This window comes from Malaya genurostris, chromosome 2 (assembly GCF_030247185.1).
Source record: "Malaya genurostris strain Urasoe2022 chromosome 2, Malgen_1.1, whole genome shotgun sequence".
NCBI classification, from domain to species: domain Eukaryota; kingdom Metazoa; phylum Arthropoda; class Insecta; order Diptera; family Culicidae; genus Malaya; species Malaya genurostris.
The window spans coordinates 345,380,968-345,398,466 of NC_080571.1; the positions used below are offsets into that span (position 1 = coordinate 345,380,968).

A 17,499-nucleotide genomic window follows, 5' to 3' on the forward strand; every position below is an offset into this window, starting at 1 on the left:
AATTGGCGAAGGGGTTTGGAATTCATCATGTCAGTGTTAAAACCATCATGGATAAGTTTGGGGAACACTATTCTTTGGATGAGCTACCAGGAAGAGGCAAAAAATCCGGTTCTTCAAACCCGAAACTGGACAAGAAAGTTGTATTTCTAATCATGAAGAGCAAATCAATGTCAATACGTGATTTTGCCAAAAAAGCAGGAACGAGTGTCGGAATGATCCAGCGTATCGAGAGGCGAAATCACCTGAAGACCTACAAGAAGCAGAAAATCTCGAAACAAAGTTTAGCACAGAAGAAGTGAGCAGCAAGAAGGGCCCGGAAATTGTATTCGCGTCTTCTGCAGTGTCCGGATGCATGCGTTTTGATGGACGAGGAGACTTATGAGTAGGAGGACTCAAAAACCCTTCCAGATCCACAATACTTTTCTGTCGTCTTTGGGGAGGATGTGAGCGATGCGAACAGGTCGATTCAAGTGTAGAAATTCGGTCGAAAGCTACTAGTATGGCAAGCAATATGTACCTGTGGTTTGAAGTCAACCATTTTTACACTACCGGAACTATAAATGAAGAAATCTATCGATCTGAGTGTCTCCAGAAGAGATTGCTACCTTTATATAAGAAGCATAGTGCACCTTCACTGTTTTGGCCGGATTTAGCGTTGGCTCACTATGCCAAAACCACTCTCAATTGGCTTGCGGAAAAGGGTATGAATTTCGTTGAGAAAAATATCAATCCATCAAATTGCCCTCAGCTTCGACCCATCGAACGTTACTGGGCAATCGTGAAGAGGGTCTTCAAGAAGACTGGTAAGGCAGCTGGGAACATGCAGGAGTTCAAAAAAATTTGCGCTCAATCGTCCGAAAAATGCGATGCAATACTTGTCCGGAAATTGATGAAGAGCGTTCGATCAAAAGTTCGAAAATTTGTGAAGGAATAACTTAAATTTCAAATTTCAAAGTTTAACCTCGTACAATAATGGATCAATTTTTAGCTTGAATAAAATATCGTTTTTTATCATAATTTGAAAGAAAAATTTGTGGATAGCTTATTTTCGATACACTCCTTAGAGTGAAAAAGCCGCATACCAAGAGTGCCATGGATATAAATTTTGGACTTATGCAGAAAAATAAAAAGCCACCACCTTGTATTAAAAAATGACTTCTGACATCGATATTCGACTGTAGTGATACTGAACTGGATAAGGTTTTGCCTATGCTCTCATCGGGTGATCATGGTCGTCATTGATTTCGAAAATCGCGCATGATTTTGATTATCGGTGAAATTTGACTATTTGATATTTTTGCAACACTGGTCACGTTTGTCATCCGCCGTCACACACCGCACGGAACAAATTGTGGTATGATTTCCTTAAAACCATTTCGGATATGGAAAAAAAACCTACATCACAAAATCTAGTAATTGGTTTTTAATTTATTCGTATTACATTAAAATTTTCCAGTTATACAAACATATGCAAGTAAGAAAAAATACAACACAAATGTAACAAGTGGATGATGAATCGTAATCTAACTAGTTGATAAGAAGAAAAACACACTCACTGGTGTCGAAGAAATCGACACGATATAGTATAGTCTTATAGTACTATAATTACAAACTCTCCACATCCCGCGAACAGTATGATATTTCCCAGTTTGATCCCTTCCAGTCTTCCCTGCCGGAGCCAAGATTTGTTTGGCTCAGTGCCAGGCGAACACGACGTGGGCCATAATCAAATATCCGGTCGTTACAATCACGCTCACCAGCATGATGGGAAATCCGAGTCTGCGAAAGCAATAGGCAAAATTACGATAGTCAGTCAGTTGGCTTACGTTACGAGAAAACCCCACATACTTGAAATAGTCCATGAAACTGAACTGATAACCGTGTTGTTCCGCAATTCCTGCACAAATGACGTTGGCGGAAGCACCGACCAGGGTTCCGTTGCCTATTGAATGAGTAGAAAAATGAAAAAAAAAACTTGAATTTTGCTACAAAATCTCTCTCTCTAACCTCCTAAGCATGTTCCAAAGGCTAGAGCCCACACCAGCGGTTGAAGTGGTAGACCGAGGGATGACTTTTCCGACAGTGTCACGACGATCTTGACCATCATCGCTGTCACCGGAATGCTATCGACGAAAGCCGACGTGAGTGCCGAAATCCACAGTATAATGATGATGGCTATCGCCAGCCGGAGATCTTCGGACACGGCCAGAATGATGGTCTCAGTCGCATGGCCAATCCAATCGATTAGACCCATCCGTTCGACGGCTTCCATCAGGGTGAACATCGCCGCGAAGAAGAGCAAGGTTGGCCACTCGACACGCGAGAGAATCGCATCCATGTCGTTTCTGGTTCGAGAAGACAAGTTTAAAAAAACATATCGGATATTATACTAGCTAACAATCCTACTTGTCGGCGATGATTAGCAAAAGAACTACACCCAGTAGGGCAGCCCATCCGGAGGACAGTCGCCGTAGCTCGGGAATCGATTCCAGGAAGAACAGTGCAATGACCAGGGCACAAGCGACCCCAGATTTGATAAGCAATCCTTTGTTTTTGATCGGATGTTCCTTTTGCAGCTCCTCGAGTGTCGAACGATAAACGTCCTTCGGCAGGCTCACTTTGGTCATCATCTTCTTCAGCTCGTGCTTCAACAGGCGAACCTTTTTCATCAGTGTCTCGCGTACAATGTTGGCATCCTTCGAATAGGGTGGAATCTTTCCGGCGGCTAGTTCCCACACTCTGATGTTTCGTCGCAACTCACGCAGTTCCTTGGGTTCGTGCATCCGGAGACTGTTGATATTCCGGAACTTGATGCGAAGGTGGATGTTGGTGGCCACTACGACGATGACCACTCCGAGCAGCATATGAGCAGTAAACGTTAAAAATGTTACCCCCTGAAATAGATTCGTTCAGTTAGTGTTTGAAAATCATCAAAATATGACTTTATCTCACGTGTTTCAGAATATACTGGTTCGACGTGATGATCACGTTTGGTGGATCCCCAACCGGTGTCGTTGTTCCTCCAATGTTTGCGTGTACTGTGATGGCCATCAGGATCGGAACAGGATTCATGTCCATTACTTCGCACAATCTGGAATAAGTTTAGAGCTTTTGAATTAACACTGAAGGATTTATTTAACTCTTTTTTCTTATACCTTATTGTGATGGGAGCCATCAGCAGTACCGTGGTCACATTATCCAGAAAGGACGAGATCAGCGTGGTGCAGATGCATAAGCAGTGGATGAGTTGCCAAACTTTTCCATTGGTGATCTGAAAGCGAGGAAAAAACAATTATTGTTTATTGTTCTAAGAGATTGTGAAAAACGTTTTTGCAAAAGTTGATGATTATTTGTCGAACACATATATTTAAAATACAGCGGTTTTCTCAGAGACGACAAACTTGTATTCAAATAAATTGTCTTATATTTCCCATTCGTCAAATTCGTTTCGCCGAAAGAGTAACTTTACCGAAAGGATTTTTCAACTGAAAGTAACCTACACAGTTTTAATATCGCTTAATTATTATATGAGGTAGAACCAAAGATAAATTCTAGATTACACTGTCACATACGATCTGTTGAACCGTGAACAAATAATCTCAATAATAGTGTAATTTTATTAGACGTCGACAAGTTTCGGAATATTGCTATGGAAACAATACAAGTTAGAAAGGAAGTAAACATAGTTATACCGACGACACGACCAGGCACTCTGAAGAAAACTCGGGATAAAAAGTGTTCGTCAGTGATTTACCACCAGTTACCACAAATCTAGTGACCCCTTGAAAATGATAAAAATAATCTTCTTGCGCAACACCGTTCAAGTTGCTACGAACTAGTAACCAAGGAGCCCCATAATAAATAAATAAATAAACCGTAATGTCGAATAAAACCGTTACTATTTTCCCTGGTGATTTCAAAACATCTGTAGGACCAAATATATATTGGTAAATGATTTTCTCAGAATTCATTGTATTGATTAAATGTTATCTTCGAAATTATCTTGAGTGCCATCTAAATCTTGCTGAATTACTCTGCGAGGGACGCTTCAAGAAGGCAATATGTATTGAGTCAGTTTTACATGACATAATGCAAATTATAGATGCAGTAAACTCAATGGATCTCCGAGATCTCGTGAGCTTTTTGCAAAAACCATACCCTCCATCACCTTGTACCCGGTAAAACATGTGTGGAAAAGAAATGGCTCTCTGAGGACTGCAATTGATCGAGAATGAGATAAAGAATTTGATGCCTATTCGGTTCGAGCAATAACTAATTTTAAATGATGCGGACTGTATGATTTTCGAAGACGCTTGGTAATGTTAGTCGTCTAAAGATAATGATTTCCTACAACCTACTAGTATAAAAATCCGGCCGTTCAACAACCCTACAAACAGATGCCCATGTTTGCAACGCTAGACGATACGCTAGATCCGAGGAATTAGAATAAATTATACAGGTTGGTCTATTTTGTGCGAAAAATTATAATCAACGGGCATAACATGCTGTCTCGTGTATTTGAAAGGATAGCAATATATTATTATTTAATCTATCGTTTTCAGAAGTGTTTTGGGGTTTATGACACAGTAAGTAGTTTGAAAATTACGGTCGTCAAATGGTGAGATAACTAAGTCCTCACAAGTCTCTATCTCATGCCTCCCCGAGCGTCTATGATGACATTTGGTCAATAGAACGGCGTCGACTGGGTGCTATCGCCTTCTGCGTTAGTAGCAGAATGAGAGGGTGCGAAATGGCTTGTAGGTTGAAGCCCATCCTAAAGTGCAGTGTTTATCATAGTATATTACAACATATAATTGTGTTGTTTATTACATCATGTATTTTTATTATTTTTATTATTATTATTATTATTATTATTATTATTATTAGAAGAGCGTAACTTACACTGCGACATTACCTGTTATATTGTATCATAGCATATTATTTCATATATTATCGTCTTACACTATTTTATGTTATTAAATACTATGTTGTATGGTATTATACTGCATTGCATTATATCATATTATATTGTATTATATTATATTATATTTTATTATATTATGTTATATTATATTTCTATTATGTTATGTTATATTGTATCGCATTATGTTGTATTATATTATATTATATTGTAGGGTTTATTATGAGTAGTACTACGTACCTCTGCGCAAAATATAAATTTGTTTTCCTTATAAGTTATCATTTTTAAAGTAACTTTCAACTAAATATCAAGGTCGTCACAAGGTGAGCTTGGTCCTCACTGGTTCCTGTTTCATGCCTACCCGTGTGTCTGTGGTGACAAAAGGTCGATGGAATGCGTTGATGGCAGAATGAGAGGATGAGAAATGACATATAAATTCAAGTAATATAATATCATAGCATATCGCAACATATCATTTTATTTATTCTATTATTTATTATATAATTCATTGTACTATATTATATTGTTTTTTATTGTTATTTTCATAATTATATTTATTGTTATTATTATTAATTTGTCATCAATAATAATAACATATATTATTTTTATAGATGTAGATATTATTATTGTTATTAGAAGAGAAATATTCTACTTCCTGCAGTATTGCGAAGATAGAAGAGCATAACTGACACTCTACATTAACTGTTATTTTATATCATGTTTTGTAATATATTATATTATATTGTATGTCATTGTATTATATTATAATTAATTAAAATATATTATATTATATTATGTTATATTATATTATTTTGTAATCTATTATATCATTTTATGTTATATTAATTTCATTACACTATGTTTCATTGTATTTATCAATATAAAACATTTTGCATGGGGGCGTAAAGGGGAGGGAGCATCAGGGCATCGGACGAATTGATGACTGGACGAGGGATTGTGGATAGCTAGCCCAAGTCACTTGAAGGAAACTTGTTTCCTTCTGAAGGTTTGAAATGAGTCTGACGCGCCCTTCTCAAACAAACCATCAGGCGGGTTCAAGCATGTATAGCGATATGCTTCATCCAAGCACTGGATATTATGGTTGGAAGAGCATCTTTTATTCCCGCGGAATACGAGTAAGTGACTCTACTTACGTATCCGCCCAACCCTTTTTGTTCGCTTTTCGGTAACAGCTATAGTAAGAAGGTGAATGGATGAGTCATATTGGGGCTACTGTAAGTCTACCCGCATCCACTGGCAAGTCCTTGAACTGATGGTGGCTTCACTTCACATCACATCACATCACAGTAAGTAGTTTGAAAATGACCTTCTCGATTGTATTAAACATTTTTAATTATTACGAATTACAGTATTGTCCTGCACCAAGGCCGGGTTCAGCAGTACTGGGCCAAATCATGAATTTGGAGAATGAAATAAGAAGAATGAAAAGTAAATTTCTTCAAGTTTGGGTTGAGGGTTGAACTATTTGGAACAAATTCAGAAGTGGCGAATATACAATGATTTGAAGCACAATTGAAACAGTTTTACTTTAGAAAATCATTACAAAGAAACAAATCTGAATATTGTGTAGTTTCTGCATATGAAAAAATATTCGCAATATATTTTTTTCCGGTACAATATACCCTGCTAACCATTTTTTCTTTGTGGTCATTATCGTCATTTAAATATATTTCAATTACAATAAAAGTTTGTCTTTTTCTTGTAAATTAACTTCACATATTCTATAATATGCTACAATTTTGGCACTTGGGTTAACATGCACATTCCTGAAGTATTTTGTAGGGTCCTTGTATAAGATTCTAGACAGTCACAGGCATATAGACTTGAATTACAGGCAAAAACTTCGAGGTCGTTTATAGTTGTATTCTCGATAACACCGATGTGCTCAAAATGTGCATGCCGTAATTGATTCTGTGACTGCGATGAAACTTCTTCATTTCTATGAAGGAAAAGTCACAAATAAAATTCAAATTCAACATACTCTTAAAGAATAAAGTTAATACCTGGCAGGGGATCTGCTTCAGTTCAGCGTACAACCTTTCCATTCTTTGTTTCAGTCATGCTTCCATTTATTCGGCGCGATAAGATACCGTCAATATTACCTATACAGTAAATTAAACCATTTATATATGTTTTTCAATACTTAATTTTTCATTTGAAACGAACCAGATTCACGTCAGCCTTAATCTCATTGAACTAACCGATCCACTGCTTTGATACATAATAATGCTGGAGAACTTGTAACTTACCACGAAATAAGGATCTTCAACTCGAGGAAGTTAGTTTTGTTTACGTTGCTCAAGTCTTCAATATCCAGTAACCAAGGTTATGGTTACTGTTATTCAAAATCAATAATTCATCAATAATTGTTGCTAATTTATATATTTTCTCAGGCGATTTCGATTTGACATTACCAGTTACTGAGGGGTAGTTAGATTTGCGATACAGTTTCGATACACGAGTGGCAGGTCGTGTCGTCGGTTATACCTTCAGCAAAATTTGATTTGTTGCTTCAATTACAAACTAAATGAATTCTAAGATGTGATTTCAACTTTTTGATTTTTAAAAATCACCGGATATACAGCAAATCCTCGTTCATACTGTAACTTGATATTTTTCCAAACATAAACAAAAATTGTCATAGTTACGGCGCATGTAGCGATCAGTGCCAGGATATCTAGCGCTAGTACTAGCAAACCTTTTCTCCCCGGTCATCCAGTACAATTTTACGTATTTTTTATATTATGGTCGTATATTTTACCCCGATTTTAATCTCCATTTTATGTAGTTTTGACACTGTCAGTGGCAGTGGAGTTTCGACTATCACGAAACTCTTAAAAGCAAAGTCTTGGTATTACATTCCTTTTGTGGAATTTGGGCTTTCTGTTTCAACAGACTTCGCAGTCGACTCTTAGTGTACAGAATCATTGCATGGCTAGTACTATGGATCCTACTGACGCTAAGAATCCTTCCAGGTCGTGGCTCGAACATACGATAAACTGGCTTATAAGACCAGCGTCCTATGCATTATTGAACCGCCAACCCGGGCGACTCTGAAAACCACTATTCAATTTTTTTTATTATTTCAATTTTAATTTGGTATGAGTCAGGGTCCCTCGGGTCATGGAAAGGGTCTTACCGAACTTCTCGATAATATTTTTGACACTGGTGTGGTGCACTTTCACCCGTTTTGCAATTTCGTTGTACGTGACACCACTTTCTGAGCACCAAGAGTGCAGAATTTTCTTTCGCGTTCCCGGATCAATTCGACTCATCATTGAAACGATTGACATGTTAACAAACATGTCACCGCAAAACACGCTACAAAAAATTAAGCCATTTCAGAGTAATAACTGTTTGAATGTTGCTAACTACTTATCGATACACTCCTGATTAGCATGTATGGCAGTATTTTCCAATTCAAAACAAATTCATATTTATATTAATTTAAACTTTTTAAAAAAAACATTACTTCTTACACCCATATACCATTAGAATCAGTTCGTCGAGATCAGATTCATATGGAAAATCCTGTGCTCCCATACAATATTCCTGGATTTCCTTTGGATCCGACTTCTGGTTCCGGAGCTATGTGTAATGAAATTAAAATAATGTTACTCATTTTAACTCGGAGATGACTATACACATTTCCTCTATTTAAGATTCAAATGAAAGGTCTTAAGATCTCATAGAATCTTTTTTTTTTTGTATCAGAACCGACTTCCAGGTCAGGAGATACACGGTGTTTAGTGAAAAAATGTCAATTTTACATAAATTAATCGGGTTTGCAGATGATAGCCGATGACCAAATAAAGATCGATTCTTGATCCCGGACCTTAAAATTTTATTTCGTATACACTATGATTTCTCAATGATGGCTACATTTTTTTCAAAGATTTCTAATCAAATGGAATGATTCACAATCGCTTAGGTGAATTCAACTGACTTCGGCTAAGTTTTTTGGTTTTAATTGCCGCATAATCTGCCTATAATTGCATATCAGTCCCATATGGAAAATCGACATGTCGAGAAAAAGACTATTAAATTTAATTTTTGAACTTTTTGATTTATTGTGCTACTTAATGCTTTATCATGGTATTATTGCATAAAATATCGGTAATACACCTTTGCTATTCCAATATTGCAACAATTGAAATCAATTAAATTTGCGTTTAATGGGACTGATATGCGGGTACTTTGCATATGGAACAGACATGAGTTGATATCTTTTTCACATTTTACTGAACAAACCCTCAATTTTTATTGCAATTTCTGAGAGTATATTAAGGATAAATTTCATTCCTCAACCTAACTCAAAATTGGCGAAAATCGATATGGGACTGATATGCGAGTATAGGCAGTAATGTCATGTCATAAAAAGGCCAAACCGAATTTCACGAACAAAAATTCAATGTTTATTTTTTTAAAAAAACTGTATTTTATTAAACCAGATTTGTAAGACATTTAACATAAAAAAAAAATTTTCGATTTTGCGGTTTTTTTCTAAACGGATTTCCGAAGTTACGCGTTTTTACGCGAATTCAGATATTACGCGGTTTTTTTTCGTTTTTTTACGCGGTACGCATTTTATGAAACTGAAAAGTTCTACTAATTCTAGTCTTTTTCGGTGCGTGAATCCGAATGAATGCAAAACTCTAATTCTAAACTAATTCCGAACCTCAAACGAGTCTCGAGGGACAAGTTCCCAGAAAGTCGATTTTTTCAAAAAAAATTTTTTTTTTTGAGATGACACTAAATATTGACGTTTCATGCAATTTCAAGACGTTTGACATGAAAAAATTTTAACTGCGATTTACGAATTGAAAATTTTCAAACTTTAACCGCTGTGTAGCACCCCTTACTTATGTCCGATTTAGCTCAAATTTAGCATGGGGACTTCTTTCGAGGTGCTTAAACACACACACACACTCACACACACACACACACACACACACACACACACACACACACACACACACACACACACACACACACACACACACACACACACACACACACACACACACACACACACACACACACACACACACACACACACACACACACACACACACACACACACACACACACACACACACACACAACACAACACATAGGTCTCCAAGGCTCCGTTCGAAAGTCGGGTTTTCCAGCAATTCTGATACCTTTTTATAGATAAAGGCAACAAACAGTACATTTCGCAGTATGCAATTTCTCTAACAATAGTGAATAAAAAACAGAAGCGAATAGTTGAAAAAAAAGAACTGCTCTGCACTGACGTATGACTGATATGATACGTTTTTGATTTAGTGTGTTCTATCTGTATTGTAGTGACAATTTTCATTTGTTTTGAATCCACAAAATTTAAAGAAATTGTTGTTACGCGCTCTGAACATGAAAGAATAATGAAAAACCCAAGATGAAAAGAAGAGAAACAGACAGATCCATTTATTGTTTGCATGTATTTATATTCGTATATTCGTGTTGTCACTGCTCTTTCTGACGTTTTATATTCCGGCAAATCGAAATTTGATGCGTTGTTTTGCTTCTTCCAACAAAATCAATACTTGGGTCGATTTGTTCTTGTGCTTCAGAGACGAGAAATATTTTGATTCCTAGCAATAGTTTCTGATGGACACGTTTTGCACCATAAATACTGAAACATCTTCATTAAAAACAACTATTTTTATACCAAATGACGCATATGAAAAACAATTCTCTTAGCCTACTAGATCGAACACGTGTGAGAAAAATCATTTGTCTGACCACACAGCAAAAAATAAATAAATTAATACTGAAATTATTTCATTAAAAAACTGTATTTCAAGAGAATGACTTCAATCGTAACAAACATACGGTATTTGTGGGAAATACTGCTTCCGACGCCGAAGCTGATGTCGCTCCTCGACCTGCGACCTGATGCTCGACCTGCATTTCGCTTATGGAGGAAAAGGTGCAAACCGATGAGGTGTACACGGATCTAAAAGCAGCATTTGACCGAATAGACCATCGAATACTTCTTCGAAAGATGTCGCGATTATGTGGAACTAAAAAGTTCATTGATTGGTTATGAATTTGTCAGAAGTACCTCGAGGCAGCAATATGGGTCCGCTTCTGTTCTCTTTGTTTTTCAATGACGCTATTTTGCTGCTCATTAACGGTTGCAGATTAGTTTATGCTGATGATTTGAAATTGTACCATATTCTACTTCAACCGAGATACCGTCGAACGACGTTCGGATTTCATTAACCGATAACTACATGTATAAGAACATTTTCCACTGTTGTAAATCTATTCGATTTTAATGAACCGACATATAAGTTTATTCAGAAAGTGTACAATCGAATATTTTATAACTTGACTGATATATTCATTAAGACTTATTATATTGTCAGATGAATAGATTTAATAAATAATAATAATAATAATAATAATAATAATAATAATAATAATAATAATTGTTCTCGATCGGAATTTAGATGAATGTATTGAATCACTTTAACGTCCATTAATTTTGTTACTCAGGATCTGGAATGGTATGGTGGCACTTGCCCATTGGGCATTCATGTGCCCACTCTGTGGTTACGGATATTTCGGTGTCCGTAAAGGTAATGTCACACTTTCGTTCAAATAAAACACTTTATTACGGAGAAAAAATGCACTTAACTGACTTTGAACTTTATTTGCTCTGCTATCTATGTGAACGAGATAAACAGACGTGATGCGACGGAATGTCGGAACTGAACTAACTATTAACCTAGCAGACTGGCCGCTGCAACGGTCCAGTGGTGAATATAGTGCACGATCATGCCCGATCGATTACTACCTGTGATAAGAGAGATTGAGAGATACAGACTATGAGACGATTGTGTGGATCCTATCTGGGTTGCTAAGTTAGTGCTTTCCTAAACATGCCGGCCGCCTTGAAACCGACGGCGTTTCAATTATTATTTGGTATAACCGATATAGAACTTTCCTAGCTTCCTATATCTTCTATTTACTTTTGCAATTATTGATAATATGGATTTCATTTCACTTTTCGAACTGCTTCAATGCTGGACGTAGATGTTACCGAGTTCACTCAGTAGGTTTCTTCCTTCAGTGATTCTGGATTGATTATTGGATTAGTCTTCTGCTGATGACTCTTGTGTAATATTATTGCTTGCATCGGGCGATGCTAGTAACTTCCTTCCTTCCTTCATGCGATACTCGTGCATATCGTTTGATTGGTTGTTGATGATTTCCTCGGAATGATATGGATGTAGTATTCTGACAAGAAATTTTGTAAAACCGGAACAACTTACCCACACAAGCGTTATTTGGCGCTTGCGAATGCTTCACGAAGAGAACACTTGTGTGATGTGTTTTTCATCTTGCTCGTAGGTTCGGAGATTTCAACTGAAGAGACGGGTTGATCAGGCCCAAACACAGGTGATTATCCGAAACTGAATGGAGGTGATACCATGGCTGAGCTCCAAACAAGAAATGATGATAAACAATGAAATTATAGATGTCAACCAAATGACCAGATTATTCCTTTTTCCTTCACCAGTGAACAAAATGTGATATGCATGCACAAATGAGATGATTCGTTTTCCCAAATGATGTAGTGTAGATGACTTAAACGATGACTTCAGACCCGGGGACCCGAGACAGGGTATCCTATGGGTGACAAACATTCCTTGATTTTTTGCAATGTAATGATAAACAAAAACTTAACTGGACTGCGGAGGCACTCACTGAGGAGTCCTCCGCACCGGTGTAACAGTAGAATTAGTTTCTATCTGTTGATGGTGATTTGACGTTGTCTCGTATCGGTAGAACGCAAAGTTTTGAGATCCCCCGATCAAAGCAGCCGTCCTTCGTGCGCACACTGACGACGCGAATGTTTCCGTCAGTTCCGTAGAAAACCTTTACAACACGTCCTAGATTCCATCTTTGCGGTGGTGCATTTTCATCCTTTAGTAATACCATCGTTCCTTCTGCGACATTGTCTCTTTGCTTAGTCCATCTGGTGCGATTGTGCAGATCAGATAAGTATTGAGTACTCCACTTTTTCCACATTTGTTGAATTAAACTCTGCGCACGCTGCCACATGGACATCCTGTTTGTTGGTATATCCTGAAGATTTGGTTCTGGAATCGCAGTCAATGGACGATGCACTAAGAAATGCCCTGGGGTGAGCGCTTCAAAGTCGTTCGGATCACTACTGACCGGTGTTAGTGGACGCGAATTGAGAATGGCCTCGATCTGTGCTAAAACTGTTAGCATTTCATCGATATTCAGAGTTCTTAAGCCAATTGTCTTCTTGAAATGATTTTTGAACGATTTTACTTGTGCTTCCCATAACCCACCAAAGTTGGGTGTGCGAGGTGGAATGAAACGAAACTCGATGCTATCGTTTCCCGCATCCTTGGTAACAGTGTCTTGAAATTGCTGTCCGTTAAATAGAAGAAATAGTTCTTTGAGCTCTCTTTTGGCACCGACGAACGTTGTTGCGTTATCGCACATTATCAGTTGCGGTTTTCCTCGGCGAGCTACAAATCGCTTCAGTGCTGCTAGGAAGGCTTGAGTAGTTAGATCGGCGACGAGCTCTAAGTGAACTGCTTTCACTGCCAAGCATACAAATATTGCCACGTAACTCTTCACCGGGCTAGTCCGACGGTTGGGATAACTGATAAGAAATGGACCGCAATAATCCACCCCTACCTTCAGGAATGGTGATGATGGGGTAACACGTTCGGGTGGTAAATCTGCCATTAGTTGCTCTAGAACCTTTGGTCTTCGCCTGAAACATGGTACGCAATCATGAATGACTCTCCTGACCAAGTTATGAATCGCAGTTGGCCAAAACCTTTCCCGCACTGAAGCAATAAGCAACTGTTGTCCAGCATGGAAGAGACGAAGATGGTAGTGTCTCACAATCTGCATTGCAAGGAGATGTCTTCCGTCTAGGATAAATGGATGCTTCCTGGAGACTGATATTGGCGCGTGATGAAGCCGGCCGCCAACACACAGAATACCCACAGGAGACAGACATGGGTGTAATCCAACGATTTTGGATCCTTCGTGAACTTGACCATTTTTGGATAGGCTACACAACTCTGCAGCAAAACACTCTCGTTGCGAAAGTCGAACAAGAACTAGTACTGCTTGCTCTAATTCATTATGCGATATACTTCCTGTTTTTCTGTACGCTCTGTTACAACATTGTGCATTGAATCGGAAGCGAAGGATGAACGCTACCAGTCTAACAAGCTCGGTATAGGATGATCGGAGTTCAAAAATCGCACTAGGTGGAATAGCTTGTGAGGGAAACGATAACGAAGTTCGCTCTTCTAACAACGTCGGTTCTATGTCTTCTGGTTTGGATTCAACAGCCGTTGGCCAGTATTGTCTGGCTTGTGACAACCAAGTAGGACCATTGAACCAGAGAGGCTTGTACTGTAGTTGGGCTGGAGAGATTCCGCGTGAAATAAGATCTGCCGGATTTTCAATTCCCGGGACATGATTCCAGATGCTATTCTTGGTGAGATGCTGAATTTCTGACACGCGATTTGCAACAAAGGCTTGCCATCGAGATGGTTGTGATGCTAGCCAGTGCTTGACTATCATGGAGTCAGTCCAAAGAAAAACCGTCCTTACCGGGGAGATACGAGAAAATCTCTCGTACAGATGACTGAGTAGAAGTGCAGACGACAGCTCGAGACGAGGGATTGATACTTTCCTTTTCTTGGCTTTCAAATTCTCCATTGGCGCTACTCTGGATTTGGACGTGATCAACCGGCTTGTTATAGTTCCATCCGAAACCATACAACGAAGATACAGAACTGCTCCATAGGCGACTTCTGAAGCGTCGCAAAACCCATGTAGTTGAACTTCTACCACTTCGCTACTGCGGCCAATCCAGCGTGGAACGGACAATGAATCTAGCGCCATCAGATTTTGTTTGTACTCCTTCCAGACCTCTTGCAATGCATCCTCCAAGGGATCATCCCAACCGCACTTCAAACGCCAGAGTTGTTGTATAAAAATCTTCGCTTGGACAATCACTGGTCCCACTAATCCTAGCGGGTCAAACAAACAAGCTGCATCTGAGTGGATACTTCTTTTTGTAATGGCTACTGAGGTTGATCGCCATTGAGGAAAGTTGAAGCAAAAACTATCAGTACTCGTGTCCCACAATAGGCCCAGAGTTTTCACTGTAGCGCTGGACGAATCTAACTCCAAAGCGGATCGTTCATCGAGTAGCTGCTTTGGTAATTTAGAAAGCAGCTGAGCAGCGTTCGAATTCCATTTTCTGAGTGTAAAGCCTGCACTACTTGTTACTTCCATCACTTCCGAGATCAATACGTTTGCTTCTTCCAGGCTGTCGGCTCCTGACAACATGTCATCGACATAAAAATCCTTTTGGATGACTCTTGCAGCAACAGGATGAGTAGCTTCGCTGTCCTTTCCTAGTTTGGTTAAACATTTTGTAGCGAGATAGGGTGCGCTAGCAGTTCCGTATGTAACTGTAGTAAGTTCGAACGTCTTCACAGGCTCTTCTGCAGATTCTCTCCAGAGAATTCGTTGTAGATGCTGATCCGATGGTTGTACACGGATCATACGATACATCTTAGCTATATCGGCGACAAGCGCAAACCGATGCAATCGAAACCGAGTAATAATTGAAATTAAATCATCCTGGACGACGGGTCCTACCATTAACGCGTCATTCAGAGAGATTCCGGTAGTCGTACGACAGGATCCATCGAAAACAACGCGAAGTTTCGTGGTTGTGCTATCTGGCTTCAATACTGCGTGATGCGGCATGTAGTAAACCGATTCATCGCAGGATTCATCGGAAATCTCTTTCATGTGACCCATAAGTAAATATTCATGAATAAATTCTCGATATAAAGCTTTCAGTTCGAGGTTTGCATTAAGTCTTCTTTCAAGACCGAGAAAGCGTTTATTCGCGATAGTCTTCGATTCACCCAACTTAGCAATCACGTGTTGCTTCCTTGGTAACGTCACGACGAATTTTCCAACTGCATCACGCACGGTAGTTTTATTGAATAACTCTTCACACGCAGTCTCTTCAATGGAATGAGTACTATTTACATGACAAGTTTCTAGTTCCCAAAATCTAGAAATCAATTCATGGAGATCTGTGGTAGAACTGATGTAGGTAGAAGTTTTCGGGATTTCTAAGTGACACGGTACTTTCCCCGATATTATCCAACCGAAGACTGACTCCTGTAAGATTGGTCCATCTTTGGAGAGTTTCTTCTTTCCACTGCTGAGTAGATCGTAATAGCATTCTGCCCCAATAATCATGTCGATGGGTCCTGGTTTTCCATATGAGGGATCCGCCAGTACAATTTCTGATGGGAGATGCCTTAAATCGATTTGAACCGAACTGATTGGTAAAAATCTGGTGATTTTTGGAAGAATATGGAACTGCATTGTCTCCGTGTAGTTTGAGATCAATGGTAGTCGTGGCTGAACGATGGCTGTTACGAACTTGGTAGATGTAACAGTTCCGTTACCGATGCCTTGTACCCTCAAGAACGAAGGTGATTCCCTGAATTTCAGTCTGTTCGAAAAACTAGTAGTCATGTAACAGAACTCGGAGCAAGAATCTAATAACGTTCTGGCGAATGAAGAATTTCCAAACTGATCCTCCACTCGAATAATCGCAGTGGACATGAGAATCTTTGTAGGTGTTGCTTGTGTAACAGCTTTAAAGGTGGCTGATAACTTTTGGTCTGTGGTGGGTTGTGAGTGAGTGGTTTGAGGATCGTTACGAATTACAGGATGTGAGGTTGTAGCCTTTACTTGTGTGGGTGTTTGAGTGAGTTGATGTTGTCTTTGACTTTGTGGATTTGATTTAGTTTGTTGCGGTTGTGGGTCTGCTGTGTGTGGTCTCACTTGAGCTGGTGGAGCGGTAGATTTAACTGGACGAGTACCACCGATTGTGCTTTCATAGTGCAGCAAAGTATGGTGTTTATCACCGCACCGGTTACAGGATCCTCTTAAACAACTATCAGCATAATGTCCTGATGACAAACAATTTCGACACAATCTCTTTCGATTCACATCCTCCACACGTTGAGCCACCGTCATCATCCTAAACTTGTTACAGCGAAAAACTAGGTGAAATGATTCTCCACAAAATAAACATCTTTTTGAGGACTGTGTGGATGTATGTGTAGCAGATATTCTGGATCGTCTCGAATCATCTGCGCTATGTTTGGTTGAGGAGATTGATTGTAACACTGTGCATTGGTCACGCAAAAATGCAATTAAGTTTTCATATGATGGCACATCCTTGGAGTTGTGATGGGTTTCCCACTGTCGAATTGTAACTGTATCTAGACGAGAACACACCATATGTGCAAGTAACGTGGACCAGTTTGCAGGATTTTCGCCTATCTTTGCAAGCATTTGAAGATTACGATCAAACTCACTGATCAGATTATTGAGTGCATCGCAGCTTTCTTTTCGCATTGGCTCAATCGAAAATAAGGCATCCAAATGGGCCTTCACGATTAACTTTTTGTTCTCGAATT

The 17,499-nt window shown here is 38.9% G+C and overlaps 1 protein-coding gene across 6 annotated transcripts in view; it reads right to left on the reverse strand.

Moving 5' to 3' along the window:
* Positions 1–1,408: 1,408 nt before the first annotated feature.
* The window catches only part of LOC131431957 (P protein-like), a 105,092-nt gene continuing 89,001 nt past the window's right edge, over positions 1,409–17,499 (reverse strand). For all 6 annotated transcript variants that reach the window (XM_058597945.1, XM_058597951.1, XM_058597948.1 and 3 more), the window contains 6 exons: positions 3,156–3,271; positions 2,953–3,091; positions 2,407–2,894; positions 2,008–2,345; positions 1,849–1,942; positions 1,409–1,779 (listed from right to left, as the gene is read on the reverse strand). In XM_058597945.1, coding sequence (XP_058453928.1) covers positions 1,695–1,779; positions 1,849–1,942; positions 2,008–2,345; positions 2,407–2,894; positions 2,953–3,091; positions 3,156–3,271 — 1,260 coding nt within the window. In that variant the 3' untranslated portion in view covers positions 1,409–1,694. The remainder of the gene's footprint in view (positions 1,780–1,848; positions 1,943–2,007; positions 2,346–2,406; positions 2,895–2,952; positions 3,092–3,155; positions 3,272–17,499) is intronic.